The 16,872-nt window shown below is 47.2% G+C and overlaps 1 protein-coding gene across 1 annotated transcript in view; it reads right to left on the reverse strand.

Annotated features, from left to right (window-relative positions):
- Positions 1–8,131: 8,131 nt before the first annotated feature.
- LOC126518611 (cGMP-dependent protein kinase, isozyme 1-like) overlaps positions 8,132–16,872 on the reverse strand; it is a 648,418-nt gene continuing 639,677 nt past the window's right edge. Inside the window, exon 16 of the mRNA XM_050168386.3 lies at positions 8,132–10,014. Coding sequence (XP_050024343.2) covers positions 9,919–10,014 — 96 coding nt within the window. The 3' untranslated portion in view covers positions 8,132–9,918. The remainder of the gene's footprint in view (positions 10,015–16,872) is intronic.

Genomic DNA, 16,872 nt, shown 5'->3' on the forward strand with positions numbered 1-16,872 from the left:
GGGCTTCTACCCGAGATGACCAGGAGTAGCGTAGGCGATTCATCTACCACTATGACGAACCGAACATCGCCAGCAGCCATCATACTGCAAAAACTCAAGTTCGCCTAATAAAGGCCCAGTTTCGTAATTAACGCTTTTCGCTACTGTGTTTTTAACGCCACTATAGCGCTATATTAGGTGGAGGTTGTTTTGTGTCCATGTACCGGACGCCTCCATTCAACTGCGAGCAGAGTCAGAAACGTGAAGAGAACGGTGGCACGCCATCGATGTAGCCGCAGGCTACATAATTTCCTTCCGGAACACGGGCTTCTACTCGAGTTCACCAGGAGCAGCGTAACCAAGAGATCTACCACCATGATGAACCGAGCATCCCCTGCAGCCATCATACTGCAAAAACTCATGTTCGCCCAATTAAGAGCTAGTTCCATCATTCAAGTTTTTCGTTACTGTATTCTTTAACGCCACTAAAATGTGATATCAGGTGGAGGTGTTTTGTGTCCATGTACCGGACGACCCCATTCAGCTGCGCGCAGAGTCCGAACGTGAAGAGAACGGCGGCGCGCCATCGAGGTAGCGGCTTTCTACATAATTTGCCTCCGGAGCACGGGCTTGTACCCGAGATTGCGAGAAGCAGCGTAGCCAAGTCATCTACCACCATGACGAACCAAACATCCCCAGCAGCCATCATACTGCAAGAACCCCAGTTCGCCCAATAAAGAGCTTGTTTTTTCATTTACAGTTTTCGCTACTGTGTTTTTTAAAGTCACTAAAACGTGATATCAGGTGGAGGTGCTTTTGTGTCCATGTACCGGACGATATTATTCAACTGCGAGCAGACTCCGATACGGGAAGAGAATGGTGACGCGCCATCGAGGTCGCCGCTGTCTACACATTTTGCCTCCACAGCACGGGCTTCTACCCGAGATCGCGTGGAGGAGCGTAGCCAAGTCATCTACCGCCACGACAAACTGAGCATCGCCAGCAACCATCACGCTGAAAATACTGAAGTTCACCCAATAAAGAGCTAGTTTCGCCATTCATAGTTTTCGCTACTGTGTTCTTTACCGTCACTAAAGCGTGATACCAGGTGGCGGTGCTTTTGTGTCCATGTTCCGGACTGCTCCATTCAAGTTCGAGCAGAGTGCGAAACGTGAAGAGAACGGCAGCGCGCCATCGAGGTAGCCGCAGGCTACACAGTTTACCTCCCGAGCGCGGGTTTCTACACGAGACGACCAGGAGCAGTGTAGACAAGTCATGTACCATCATGACGAACCAAGCATCCCCTGCAGCCGTCATACTGCAAGAACCCAAGTTAACCCAATAAAGAGCTAGTTTCATGATAAACAGTTTTCGCTACTGTGTTCTTTAACGTCACTCTAACATGATATCAGGTGAAAGTGCTTTTGTGTCCATGCACCAGACGCCCCCATTAAAGTGCCAGCAATGTCCAAAGCGCCAAGAGAACGGCGGCGCCCCATGAAGATAGCCGCACGCTACACTGTTTGCCTCCGAAGCAGGCGCTTCTACACGAGATTACCAGAACCAGTGCAGCCAAGTCATTTACCACCATGACGAACCGAGCACCACCTGCAGCAATCATACTGCGAAAACTCAAGTTCGCCCAATAAAGAGCTAGTTTTGTCATTCATAGTTTTCGCTACTGTGTTTTTAACGCCAATAAAACGTCATATCAGGTGGAGGTGCTTTGGTGTGCATGTACCAGACGGCCCCATTAAACTGCGAGCAGAGTGCGATACGTTGAGAGAACGGTGGGGCGCCATCGAGGTAGCCGCAGGCTACAAAATATACCTCCCGTACGCGGGTTTCTACCCGAGATGACCACGAGCAGCGTAGCCAAGTCATGTACCATCATGACGAATCGAGTATCCCCTGCAGACATCATACTTCAAACACTCATGTTCGCCCCATAAAGAGCTAGTTGCGTGATTAACAGTTTTGGCTACTGTGTTTTAATGCCGCTAAAACGTGATATCAGGTGGAGGTGCTTTTGTTTGCATGTACCGGACAGCCCTATTCAACAGCGAGCAGAGTGCGAAACGTAAAGAGAACGGCGGCGCGCCATCGAGGTAGCCGCTGGCTACACAATTTGCCCGCGGAGCACGGCCTTCTACCCGAGTTGCCCAGTAGCAGCGTAGCAGCGTAGGTAGGCAAGTCATCTACCACCATGACGAACCGAGCATCCCCTGCAGCCTTCATGCTGCCAAAACTCAAGTTCGCCCAATAAAGAGCTAGTTTCGTCATTCATGGTTCTCGTTACTGTGTTCTTTAACGCCACTAAAACGTGATATCAGGCGGAGGTGCTTTTGTGTCCATGTAGCGGACGCCCCCATTCAACTGGAGCAGAGCCCGAATCGTGAAGAGAACGGCGGCACGCCATCGAGGTAGCCACAGGCTACACCATTTGCCTCCGGACCATGGGCTTCTACCCGATATTGCGAGGAACAGCGTAGGCAAGTCATCTACAACCATGACGAACCAAGCATCCCCTGCAGCCTTAATCCGGGAAAAGCTCATGTTCGCCCAATAAAGAGCTAGTTTCCTCATTCATAGTTTTCGCTGCTGTGTTATCTAACGCCACTAAAACATTATATAAAGTGGAGGTGCTTTTGTGCCCATGTTGCGGACGCGCCTATTCAACTGCGAGCACCGTCCGAAACTTGAAGAGAATGACGGCGCGCCATCGAGGTAGCCGCTAGCTACACATTTTACCTCCGGAGCACGGGCTTCTACCCGAGATGACCAGGAGCAGCGTAGCGAAGTCATCTACCACCATGACGAACCGAGCATCCCCTGCAAACATCATACTGCAAAACTCAAGTTCGCCCAAAAAAAGAGCTAGTTTCGTCATTCATAGTTTCCGCTACTGCGCTCTTTACGCCACTAAAACATGATATCAGGTGAATGTGCTTTTGTGTCCATGTACCGGACGCCACAATTTAACAGCGACCAGAGTCTAAAGCGTGAAGAGAACGGTGGCGCGCCATTGAGGTAGCCGCAGGCTACAAAATTTGCCTCCGAAGCACGGGCTTCTACCCGAGATGACCAAAAGCAGTGTAGCTGAGTCATCTACCGCCATGAAGAACCGAAACGAACATCGCCTGCAGCCATCATAGTGCGAAAACCAAAAATCGCCCAATAATGAAATAGATAGGTGATTAACAGTTTTCGTTACTGGGTTATTTAACGTCCCTATAACGCCATATCAGTTGCAGGTGCTTTGTGTCCATGTACCGGGCGCCCCACATAACTGCGAGCAGAGTCCAAAGCGTGAAGAGAACGGTGGCGCACCATGGAGGTAGCAGCAGGCTACACAATTTGCTTCCGAAGAACGGGCTTCTACCCGAGATGACCAGGAGCAGTGTACCTGAGTCATCTACCACCATGGCGAACCGAAACGAACGTCGCCTGCAGCCATCATAGTGCAAAAACCCAAGTTCGCCCAATAAAGAAATAGTTTCGTGATTAACTGTTTTCGTTACTGTGGTATTTAACGTCCCTATAACGTTATATCAGTTGCATGTGCTTCGTGTCATTCTACCGGGCGCCCCACATTCAACTGCGAGCAGAGTCCAAAGCGTGAAAGGAATGGCAGCGCACCATCGAGGTAGCCGCACGGTACACAATTTGCCTCCGCAACACGGGTTTCTACCCGAGTATAGCAGTAGCAGCGTAGCCATGTGATCTACCACCATCACGACCTGAGCATCGCCTGCAGCCATCATACTGGAAAAACTCAAGTTCGCCCAATAAAGAGCTAGCTTCGCCATTCATAGTTTTCGCTAATGAGTTCTTTAACGCCACTAAAACGTGATATCAGGTGGAGGTGCTTTTGTGTCCATGTACCGGACGCCCCCATTCAACTGCGAGCAAAGTCCTAAACGTGAAGAGAACGGCGGCACGCCGTCGAGGTAGCCACAGCCTAAGTAATTTGCCTCCGGAACAGGGGCTTCCACCTGAGTTGACCAGGAGCAGCGTAGCCAAGTGATCTACCACCATGGCGAACTGAGAATCGCCTGCAGCCACAATACTGCAAAAACTCAAGTTTGCCCAATAAAGAGCTAGTTTCGTCATTCATAGTTTTCTCTACTGGCTTCTTTAACGCCAGTAAAGCGTGATATTAGGCGCAGGTGCTTTTGTGTCCATGCACTGGCCGCCCCCATAAAGTACGGGCAGAGTCCATAGCGCGAAGAGAATGGCGGCGCCCCATCAAGATAGGCGCACGCTACAGTATATGCTTGCGGAGCACGCGCTTCTACACGAGATTACCAGGAGCAGCGGAGCCAAGTCATCTACCACCATGACGAACAAAGCACCGCCTGCAGCCATCATACTGCTAAAACTCAAGTTCGCCAGATAAAGAGCTACTTTCGTGATTAACACTTTTCGTTTCTGTGTTCTTTAATGTCGGTATAATGTTATATCAGGTGGAGGTGCTTTTGTGTTCATGTACCAGACGCCCCTATTCAACGGCGAGCAGAGTCTGAAACGTGAAGAGAACGGCGTCGCGCCATCGAGGTAGCAAGTCAGGCTACACATTTACCTTCGGAACACGGGTTTCTACCCGACATGACCAGGAGCAGTGTGGCCGAGTCATCTACCACAGTGACGAACCGAAACGAACATCGACAGCAGCCATCATACTGAAAACCTAAGTTCGCCCAAAAAAGAAATAGTTTCGTGACTACCAGTTTTCCTTACTGTGTTATTTAACGTCCCTGTAACGTCCCTTAACGTCCCTTAACGTCCCTGTCCATGTACCGGGCGCTCCACGTTCAACTGTGAGCAGAGTCGTGAAGGGAATGGCAGCGCACCATCGAGGTAGCCATAGGGTACACAACTTGCCTCCGGAACACGGGTTTCTACCCGAGTTGACAAGAACAGCGTAGGCAAGTGATCTACCACCATGAAGAACTGAGCATCGCCTGCAGCCTTCATCAACCAAAAATTCAAGCTCACCCAATAAAGGGCTAGTTTCGTCATTCATACCTTTCGCTACTGTGTTTTTTACCGCAACTAAAATGTCATATCAGGTGCATGTGCTTTTGTGTCCATGTAGCGCACGCCCCAGTTTAACTGCTAGCAACGTCCGAAACCTGAGGAGAACGGTGGCGCGCCATAGAAGAAGCCGCAGGCTACACAATTTACCTCCGAAGCACGGACTTCTACTCGAGATAACTAGGAGCAGCGTAGCCAAGTCATCTACCGCAATGATGAACGGAGCATCCCTTGCAGCAATCTTACTGCAAGAACCCAAGTTCGCCCAATAAAGCGCTAGTTTCGTGATTAACAGGTTTCGCTGCTGTGTTCTTTAACCTCCCTACAACGCCATATCAGTTGCAGGTGCTTTGTGTCCATGTACCGGGCGCCCCACATTCAACTGCGAGCAGAGTCCGAAACGTGAAGAGAACGGTGGCGCGCCCTGAGGTAGCTGCAGGCTACACAATTTGACTCCGAAGCACGGGCTTCCACTCGAGTTGACCAGGAGCAGCGTAGCCAAGTGATCTACCACCATGACAAACTGAGCATCGCCTGCAGCCATCATACAGCAAAAACTCAGGTTCGCTCAATAATGACCTTGTTTCGTCATTCATAGTTTTCGCTACTGTGTTCTTTAACGCCACTAAAACGTGATATCAGGTGGAGGTGCTTTTGTGTCCGTCCACCGGATGCGCCGATTTAACTGCAAGCAGAGTCCAAAGCGGGAAGAGAACGGTGGCGCGCCATTGAGCTAGCCGCAGGCTACACAATTAACTCCGGAATACGGGCTTCTACCCGAGATGACAAGGAGAAGCGCAGCCAACTCATCTACCACCATGATGAACCAAGCATCGCCTTCAGCCATCATACTGCAAAAACCCAAATTCGCCAAATAAAGAGCTAGTTTCGTGATTAACAGTTTTCGCTACTGCGTTCTTTACGTCACTTTATCGCGATATGGGATGGAGGTGCTTTTGTGTCCATGCAAAGGACGCCCCCATTCAATTGCGAGCAGATTCCAAAGCGTGAAGAGAACGGTGGCATGCCATCAAGGTAACCACCGGCTACACAATTTGCATACGGAGCACGGGCTTCTACCCTTGATTACGAGGAGCAGCGTAGCCAAATCATGTACCACCATGACGAACCAAGCATCCCCTGAGCCATCATACTGCAAGAACCCATGTTCGCCCAATAAAAAGCTAGTTGCGGGATTAACAGGTTTCGCTACCGTGTTCTTTAACGTCACTTTATCGTGATATCAGATGGAGGTGCTATTGTGTTCATGTAGCGGACGCCGCTATTCAACTGCAAGCACAGTTCAAAGCTTGAAGAGAGTGGCGGCACGCCATCGAGGTAGCCGCAGGCTTCACATTTTACCTCCGGAGCACGGGTTTCACCCGAGATGACCAGGAGCAGTGTAGCCAATTGATCTACCACCGTGAGGAACTGAGCGTGACGACGGTGCTTTTGTGTCCATGGTCCGGACGCCCCCATTCAACTCCGAGCACAGTTCAAAGCGCGAAAAGAACGGTGGCGCGACATCGAGGTTGCCGCAGGCTACACAATTTGCCTCCAGAGCACGGGCTTCTACCCGAGATGACGAGGAGCAGCGTAGCCAAGTCGTCTACCACCATGACGAACCGAGCATCCCCGGCAGTCATCATAATGCAAGAACCCAAGTGGGCCCAATAAAGAGCTAGCTTCGTGATTAATAGTGTTCGCTACTGCGTTCTTTGCGTCACTATAACGTGATATCAGGTGGAGGTGCTTTGTTGTCCACGCACCGGACGCCCCATTGTAGTGCGAACAGAGTCCAAAGCGCGTAGAGAACGGCGGCGCCCCATCAAGATCAAGATAGTCACACGCTACACTATTTGCCTCCGGAGCAAGGACTTCTACCCGAGATGACCAGTATCAGCGTAGCCAAGTCATCTACCACCATGACGAACCGAGCATCGCCTGCAACCATCATACTGCGAAAAACCAGAGTTCGCCTAACAAAGAGTTAGTTTCGTGATTAACAGTTTGAGCTACTGTGTTCTTCAACGTCGCTACAGCGTAACAGTAGCGGCTTCGAGTTCGAAGGAGTGGCAGCTTCAAATTCACCCAATAAAAGGAGATGCGTGCTCATAGGTTCAATCGAACCTCGCTCTTCGAGCATTAGCAACGCAATTCTCCAACCATCAGGTCACGATCAGGCGCACACTTGTGACAAATCCAACTATCTCCCTGAAATGTTCTGCATGTGCGTCACGTGCCCGTTTTCGGTATTCATACCTCGTGACAGTCTGCGCATTGATGTGCTGTCTTAGACTGCACTGTCTTCGGGATTGGTCCACATTTAACAGCCCTTTCCTCGTAACAGCTAATGCTACGTAGAAGCTATGAGACATCGTACCGCTTTCATGATAGGCAGAGGTTGAACAGGTGCTAACGTTTCTTCACTGTAGTTTAAACGTCGTCGTAGTTTTAACGTGTACGGATGGACATAACAGATAGAAATAGTTAGGTACGATCGTATCCCACTTTGTCGCAGGTGGCGTTAGGTTCTGTCTTCTCACACACAGCAGTTCAGCACCTACGTATAACTCGACAATCAGTCCATATCGTAAACTCGCGATGAATGGCAGAAATTATGCCATTGACGTCAAATTATCGTCACCGTCGTCATTGCAGTCTTGGTGCTGTCATCACATACATATACACGACTGCTCAAATGACACAAAGATATTGGTCGACCTAGTGCTCGACCCCAAGCGATGCTAGATGGCCTGCTACCTGCAAAGTATTTGACGTGACATTGATTCCACCCTGCGTGGGTTCTATATATTGTTTTTATGTTGTTCTTGTTTAAATACTCCTGTCCAAATGTGTTTGACACCCACCCCCTATTCCCCATGCCCTCTGCCCTCTAAGAAAAATAAACCTGAATTCTTGTGCATCCACAGCTCCTCATCCGCACTGAGGCTGTTAGGAATACACAGTGGCACTCTCAAGTCCAGACTCTTAAGCACGGCCGCGACGAGAGTACTCGTGAGAACCATGTTTGAAGAATTAACCTGCGCAGGTACGCATGGAGGTGCCTCATAAGCATGTAGGCCAGCGAAATATCTGACATAATATGACGCCCTTTTTACGACAGGTTTTCCCTATTTATTTGTGCAAACAAAACAACCTTGAAAAAACAATATCCACACGCACAACGTGTTTCATGAATACAACCAACGTACTGCGTCACCTTGGCTTCTGACACAAGTGTTCCACATGTGCATCTTGTGCTCTTATAGTTCCTGTGGTCAAGTAAAGAAGTATACGCTGACAGATTTACAGAAAAGGAGGCAATGTTTGTTAGTACTGGAGAAACCACTGCGAACAGGTTTGGTGCGGAATTTTTGTGGTGATGAAGCATTTCTTTCTGACTTCGAGGACACATTCTGGCATAGCGGTTATCGGGTGCCGATATTTAGAGCATAGACACTTCGCGTTGGTTCACTTCCTAGTGACAACTTATTCGCGTTCGAATGCGAGCAACACAAGTAGGTCACGTGTATTTAAGTTGTCTGAAGGCTGCTAACAAGGCGATTCATAGGACTACACATGACTGGAATAATTGTGAGCCCGTTATCTTACCTAATGAAACTGCAAACAGCGCACTCGTTGTAGCTGCGTTTGCTGCGTATAGTGCACTGTCTGTGGCAGTTGTTCATTTTTAAAGTGTTGCGCGTCATGTAATACTTATGGTAATGGCCGTGATGAATGGTATAACCTGCGCCGAATTGAAACGCTAATATATGTCGCGCGCTGATAAGGATGCGAAACACGCACTGCCTATTTACGTACAACAAGGCACCGATTTCCATCGTCCTCGCGCATGTGTTGTACTTGTTCTTGCGGCGCGTAAACCTATCAGTTGCGAATAATATGATGGCGCGATCACCTATTATTTGATCACACACGATACTTTCTGAGTACAGGGACCAGCCACCAGCATCTCACAGCTGCTGCCTTCGATTAAGTTGGTCGTTTTATAAAGGAGATGAAAGAAGCGTTCATCTACCACAAACACCTGTATATGCCATGTCACGCACAAAATTCCTGATCCCATGCCAGCGCTTGACCTTCACGGCACTGACGGTGCCTACACTACAGGAAATACTGGTGCTTACAAAAAATAAGCTGTCTGACTGTAGCTATAAATAAACTTTTTAGTGCGTTGATATACGCTACGGAACACGTATAATATTGAGCAAAAAAGCGTTACATCAATATATGATCAACAGGGAGGCGGTAACTAGGTTTCACGGCATCATTTCTTGTTATGAAACGCAACTACCGCCTTCAGCGCACATGCGAAGACACAAGGACCGGTGCTTATGGCAACCTGTCAGGCTAGGCAGATCACGCTTGCTGTCTTGGCACGCTAACTCATTCGTGGCATTCAAATCGATATGGTATCTCTTTGGGTCCCAAGTGAATCATATTCCTATGCAAAGGCATCAAATACAGCCGGGAATGCCCGTCAAAAATGTGCGCACGCACACGAGGCACAACTCTGTTGTACTGTTAAACACATACATACATAAATAGATAAAACGACAACTAGTAGATACGAGTGCAGGAGTTCAACCGCTCAATAATGTTGCTTTTTTTCGCTGACAGTCGTGTGATTGAATATTAATGGCCTTTCAACGGCGTAACGTTCCTGGGTGATTCATTGCTTGGCAAACCTGAAGAAACACTTCTGACTGCGGCATAAAGCTTGTAAACAGGGATAAGGTGCCTCAGAAAGGCATCCCTGTTTACCAACTTCATACCACAGTATGCTATTCCATCTGTCATCCCCTTTCTTGATTTTCAACTTCGCTCTGCAGTGGTATTTATGTGGTTCTCAGACGAGGTGCGGAAAAATGTCACGCGTTAAAAGTCTTCGTCCCATCCGGAGGTTTCATCAGGTGGGATTTCAAAGTTTCGGGGGTAAACATCGAAGTTTGAGCTGTCTGCGGGTCCACGGATCTGAAAAAAAAGACAAATAAAACGTTAGGCTAGGGATCTATTGGACACAGTCATAGCTGCAGAGGGGTACCATAATCTTAGGTGAAACAAGCATTTCGATTAGATTGCTAATTATTCACCCACCCATTCTAACTGAAAGCGTCTGACCTAAAAGTGCCAGAGTAATAAGTTTCAGAGAGAATCGTTTTTCTTTTGCTGGTGACGGAACCATTTTTGCAACAAGTTTCAAGAAAAAATTCTTGTTTGCCAAATATAAATTCGTACTGCCAACGGAAAAGTATTTGTCAAGAGTTCATACCAATGTCTTGACACTAACGGTAAACAAGTAAAACAACAAAGATCTTGGCCTGAATACCAAAGCTTTTCGTTCGCTCGCCCATAAAGAAGTGTTTGTCATTGACCAACCACCGTTGCTAATAGTCACCATGACGGCAGGCTGGCACCGGGCTGTAAGAACTTTATGTTCCTACGAATTGCCTTTTGAATACGGGCAAGTGTTTTGGTATCAAAGACCGAATCAGTTTTTTTCCGTCTTTTTAGATAATTCCTTCAATTCGTTAAAGGAAGAACAAAACAAACCAAAAATATAGACAAAATAAAAGACTGCACTCAAGTTCTTCCAATAAAGTGTGTAAGTGCCATCTTTACGATACAGAAAGTATTACACTGTAACTGTACAATTAACAAATGTGAAAAGCATATGCCACGGCTTGAAACTGAAGAATTGTTCTGTGCTTAACTTCTAGCCTAGACGCAAGAACTAAACCGCAGTCATACCGCGAGAGCGAACACTTTTTTACGCGGGCAACAGGGTCTCAAGCATATAAACAATTCCGACAGCCAATTTTAAGAAAATTGAACCCATGAAAGTCATCGTACACTTTATGTTATAACGTCTCTGGCGTTCCTTCTCTCCTGGAAAAAAAGGAGCAACGGCGACGGCAGTACGTAGAAGCAATCTTTTTGCCGTGCTAAATTGAGCTAATTAATGCGATAGCATTATATGCCAATCGCGCGAAAATTCGTTGTAGTCGGCGGCGAGACCGAATGAGGGCACCAAAAATGGCCGATGACGCAAACACTAAAAACAAGTCATAATATGCTCGCACTGACGTCGAATTACTCAGCGACCTTCCTGCAAAGAAAGTCAGCTAGCACCTTTGAACAGAATAATAGGTAAATTACGCTTTCGGTGGGAATCGAGTCTGGGCCTCCGGGGGGCGAGACCAGCACTCTTCCCCGACGCCACAAGGGCTCCACGTTTCTGGTTTACCAAACGTGTGACCAGTGCGCGCGTCATTGCGCAGGTCACTTCGCAACCACTAACTAAATGTGTGGCCTAGTGCGTGCCTCATTAGACACATAACGACGCCGCTAATAGAGAGGATGTGACGCCACGTCCTGAGTCTATAAAATGAGTGCTTAAACTAAAAATCATTAATGTCCAATAGAACGCCGCTGAGTGATCCTGCGAGTAATGGACTCCTCGCGGCCAAGCGAGAGCATTGAGACGCTCAGCGCGTTTTAATGTGGCCTTATCGAAGCACAGTTACAATACAGGCGAAAGCCTGCGAGCACAGGGAACGCGCGGAAAGAAATATTTCACCAAGGGAAATATAATGCGTTTGCAATCCTATACGTAAGCAGTCTTAAGTGTCTCTGCCGAATTTTTTTCTCAGCTCAGAGAAGAAACAACAAAAGACGAAGCCTAACGAGGTTCATAGCTCGGAGTACAGTTTGGCAGTGTGGAACGCTGGGTTACAAATTGAAAACACCACAGAACACTGTGCCAGTGACAGTTCGTACATAGGATCGATAGAATGACAATGTACAATTGAAGGGGAAGAACAAGCGCAAGAAAAAAAAATCATATTTTAAACAGGTTAAGCACGTTACATGGGAAGAGTTTTTCGCAATTCGAAATAGGAGTGGTTCCCCACAGTAATATACCGCATGCTATTTTTTGAATAAAGTAATGCGTTATTGAGTTTTTATTTCACCGTCAGCGGAGTAAGTGATTTCATCCACGCTGCAACTGAATGTTTTCACAGTTCACTTGCCAATCTCGCTATGGTGACATTCCAGGATAGATTTCTTTCAACCTGCCTAAAAATTTCTGGCACTGAATACGTTCTAATATAGGGCCTTCAAAGCGTAGCTTGAAGTTTTTTATTATTGGTGTGTTAGGTGGAGCGAATATACTTGGTTTTGTTAGTGCTTAGCATGAGCTCATTTTCGCTTAGCCAAGACAATAGAAAACATAAACATTGTATTACCACGGCAAGCTGGGCGGATTGGTGATTGAACATCTTCCTAGCGGTGGGCAGCGCAACCCGGACGAAAGACAAAAGGAAGTACACGATACGAGCGCAGACCGTATCGCGCTCGTATCGTGTACTTCCTTTTGTATTTAGTCCGGGCTGCGCTGCCCACCCCTAGGAACATAAACATTGTAGCATCTTGAACTTCAACGATCGAACCCCCAAGGCCCATAAAAAAAAATATTGTTGTCGTCAGCATATATAACCGTTTTGGCCATGTGGGTAATCCATTTTTATGTATGTCATTCAATAAATAATAAAACATTGTTTAACACAATCGACAATGCCTGCCAATGTGGCCGGATGGCCCGAACGAACAAACTAGCGAGCGACCGAGCGAGAGAAAGCCACCGAAAGAGACCGAGAGATAGTGAGCGAGAGAGCGAGCGAGTGAGAGAGCGAACGAAGGAAAATTTTCAAGCTGAGTCCTACCACCAAACATTGGCTACCAGCAACGAAACGGCCAAAAGAGACAAATATTCGCCTTAAACAACAGGTCCCAATATAGATCCCTGTGGCACACCTTTTTTTATCCTACTTGCAAGGCGACATTTAAGTATTGATACCGCTTGCTTAGATAATTGCGCATTAGATCTAGAGCACTTCTAGAGAGAAGTAGATGTTGAAGGAAGGGGAGAGAAACCAACATTGAGCTGTCGCCAGATCAGCCAAGCATGAGTTTGGAGAGGCTGTTAATTCTTGCAAGAAAACCGGCGAATGAATGCACATTGCATTCTCCAGTTTGAGCATAAAACAAAACACGGGGCGTCATAACGACAAATAACGGAGAAGACTGTGGTCATGCTCGACACAAGTGAATAAAATTTGCATCTGAATCAATAATACGCAATTCGGAGCATAAGAATCATGCCTACTCCTCGAGTCAAGGTGGAAGCATTCTGCGCCCCGCGTCAAGTTCGACCAATGCTAGGAAGAGCTCCCGCGCAGTACACACCCTCTGAACGGTGCAATGAGCCACCCCGACCTCACTGTGGTGACGTAGTGGCTTTCTCGAGGACGCGGGATTGAGTCCCGGCGGGGCCAGCCGCATTTCCCTCAGATAGAAATGCCAAAACGCCCGCGTACCTTGGATGGAGTGCACGTTACAAGAACCCGCGGTAGTCAAAATTAATGCGCCCGCCTACACTACGGCATGGATTGTAATCATGGTGGCATTGGCACATAAAGCCATGGAATTAAAGACGATTAAGGGTGCAGTGGTGGCGTAGAGGTAGAGCATCCGCCTCGCGTGCAAGAGGACCGTGGTTCGAATCCCGGTGCCACGCAATTTTCCACCGGACTAATAAAGAAATAAAAATCCGCGTGTTGATAAAATTGCATAAACAGGCCTCGAGTGTGGCCTGATCCCGGTGACCAGAACCGGTAACGCACTCCCTCACCAGAGCAGGATTGGCCCCCCTGGTGCAGGACTTGGCCACAACCTCCTATATGCATACAACAATAAAACCCCGGCCCTCAGTCTCCAGCAGCAGCGAAGCAACTGACCATGGCCGTGGTCAGATCTCTGACGCAGCAGAGCGTGCTAAGAATTCCTGGATCCGGACAGGCCGCCATTGGATTCAGAACGTGGCAACGTTTAACGCTAGAACGTTATCTAGTGAGGCGAGTCTAGCAGTGCTATTGGAGGAATTAGAGGGCAGTAAGTGGGACATAATAGGGCTTAGTGAAGTTAGGAGGCCAAAAGAAGCATATACAGTGCTAAAGAGCGGGCACGTCCGGTGCTACCGGGGCTTCGCGGAGAGACGAGAACTAGGAGTCGGATTCCTGATTAATAAGAATATAGCTGGCAACATACAGGAACTCTTTAGCATTAACAAGAGGGTGGCTGGTCTTGTGAAACTTAATAAGAGGTAAAAATTGAAAGTCGTACAGGTCTACGGCCCTACATTCAGCCATGATGACCAGGAAGTCGAAAGTCTCTATGAAGACGTGGAATCGGCAATGGCTAAAGTCAAAAACAAATACACTATACTGATGGACGACTTCAATGCCAAGGTAGGCAAGAAGCAGGCTGGATACAAGTCAGTGGGGGAATATGGCATAGGCACTAGGACTAGCAGGGGAGAGTTATTAGCAGACTTTGCAGAAGAGAATAATATGCGAATAATGAATACCTTCTTCCGCAAGCGGAATAGACGAAAGTGGACGTGGAGGAGCCCGAATTGCGAGACTAGACATGAGATAGACCTTATACTCTGCGCTAACGCTGGTATCATACAAAATGTGGACGTGCTCGGCAAGATACGCTGCAGTGACCATAGGATGGTAAGAACTCGAATTAGCCTAGACTTGAGGACGTAACGGAAGAAACTAGTGCATAAGAAGCCGGTCAATGAGTTAGCGGTAAGAGGGAAAATAGAGGAATTCCGGATCAAGCTATAAAACAGGTATTCGGCTTTAATTCAGGAAGAGGACCTTAGTGTTGAAACAATGAACGACAATCTTACGGGCATCATTAAGGAGTGTGCAAGAGAAGTCGGTGGTAACTTGGTCAGACAGGATTCCAGTAAGCTATCGCAGGAGACGAAAGATCTCATCAAGAAACGTCAATATATGAAAGCCTCTAACCCTAGAGCTAGAATAGAACTGGCAGAACTTTCGAAGTTAATAAACAAGGTTCAGACAGCTGACATATTGAATTATAATATGGATAGAATTGAACATGCTCTCAGGAACGGAGGAAGCCAAAAAGCAGTGAAGAAGAAACTAGGAATTGGTAAGAATCAGATGTATGCGTTAAGAGATAAAGCCGACAATAACATAATATGGATGAGATAGTTCAAGTGGAGGAGTAGTTCTATAGAGATTTATACAGTACTAGTGGCACCCACGACGATAATGGAAGAGAGAATAGTCTAGAGGAATTTGAAATCAAACAAGTCATCACCATCATCATCATCATCAGCCTGGTTACGCCCACTGCAGGGCAAAGGCCTCTCCCATACTTCTCCAACAACCCCGGTCATGTACTAATTGCGGCCATGCCGTCCCTGCAAACTTCTTAATCTCATCCGCCCACCTAACTTTTTGCCGCCCCCTGCTACGCTTCCCTTCCCTTGGGATCCAGTCCGTAACCCTTAATGACCATCGGTTATCTTCCCTCCTCATTACATGTCCTGCCCCTGCCCATTTCTTTTTCTTGATTTCAACTAAGATGTCATTAACTCGCGTTTGTTCCCTCACCCAATCTGCTCTTTTCTTATCCCTTAACGTTACACCTATCATTCTTCTTTCTATAGCACGTTGCGTCGTCCTCAATTTGAGTAGAACCCTTTTCGTAAGCCTCCAGGTTTCTGCCCCGTAGGTGAGTACTGGTAAGACACAGCTATTATACACTTTTCTCTTGAGGGATAATGGCAACCTGCTGTTCATGATCTGAGAATGCCTGCCAAACGCACCCCAGCCCATTCTTATTCTTCTGATTATTTCCGCCTCATGATCCGGATCCGCCGTCACTACCTGCCCTAAGTAGATGTATTCCCTTACGACTTCCATTGCGTCGCTGCCTATTGTAAATTGCTGTTCTCTTCCGAGACTGTTAAACATTACTTTAGTTTTCTGCAGATTAATTTTTAGACCCACTCTTCTGCTTTGCCTCTTCAGGTCAGTGAGCATGCATTGCAATTGGTCCCCTGACTTACTAAGCAAGGCAATATCATCAGCAAATCGCAAGTTACTAAGGTACTCTCCATTAATTTTTATCCCCAATTCCTCCCAATCCAGGTCTCTGAATACCTCCTGTAAACACGCTGTGAATAGCATTGGAGAGATCGTATCTCCCTGCCTGACGCCTTTCGTTATTGGGATTTTGTTGCTTTCTTTATGGAGGACTACGGTGGCTGTGGAGCCGCTATAGATATCTTTCAGTATTTTTACATACGGCTCGTCTACACCCTGATTCCGTAATGCCTCCATGACTGCTGAGGTTTCGACAGAATCAAACGCTTTCTCGTAATCAATGAAAGCTATATATAAGGGTTGGTTATATTCCGCACATTTCTCTATCACCTGATTGATAGTGTGAATATGATCTATTGTTGTGTAGCCTTTACGGAATCCTGCCTGGTTCTTTGCTTGAGAGAAGTCTAAGGTGTTCCTGATTCTATTTGCGATTACCTTAGTAAATATTTTGTAGGCAATCGACAGTAAGCTGATCGGTCTATAATTTTTCAAGTCTTTGGCGTCCCCTTTCTTATGGATTAGGATTATGTTAGCGTTCTTCCAAGATTCCGGTACGCTCGAGGTCATGAGGCATTGCGTATACAGGGTGGCCAGTTTCTCTAGAACAATCTGCCAACCATCCTTCAACAAATCTGCTGTTACCTGATCCTCCCCAGCTGCCTTCCCCCTTTGCATATCTCCCAAGGCTTTCTTTACTTCTTCCGGCGTTACCTTTGGGACTTCGAATCCCTCTAGACTATTTTCTCTTCCATTATCGTCGTGGGTGCAACTGGTACTGCATAAATCTCTATAGAACTCCTCAGCCACTTGAACTATCTCATCCATATTAGTAATG

This window comes from Dermacentor andersoni, chromosome 1, assembly GCF_023375885.2.
Source record: "Dermacentor andersoni chromosome 1, qqDerAnde1_hic_scaffold, whole genome shotgun sequence".
Classification (NCBI taxonomy): Eukaryota; Metazoa; Arthropoda; class Arachnida; order Ixodida; family Ixodidae; genus Dermacentor; species Dermacentor andersoni.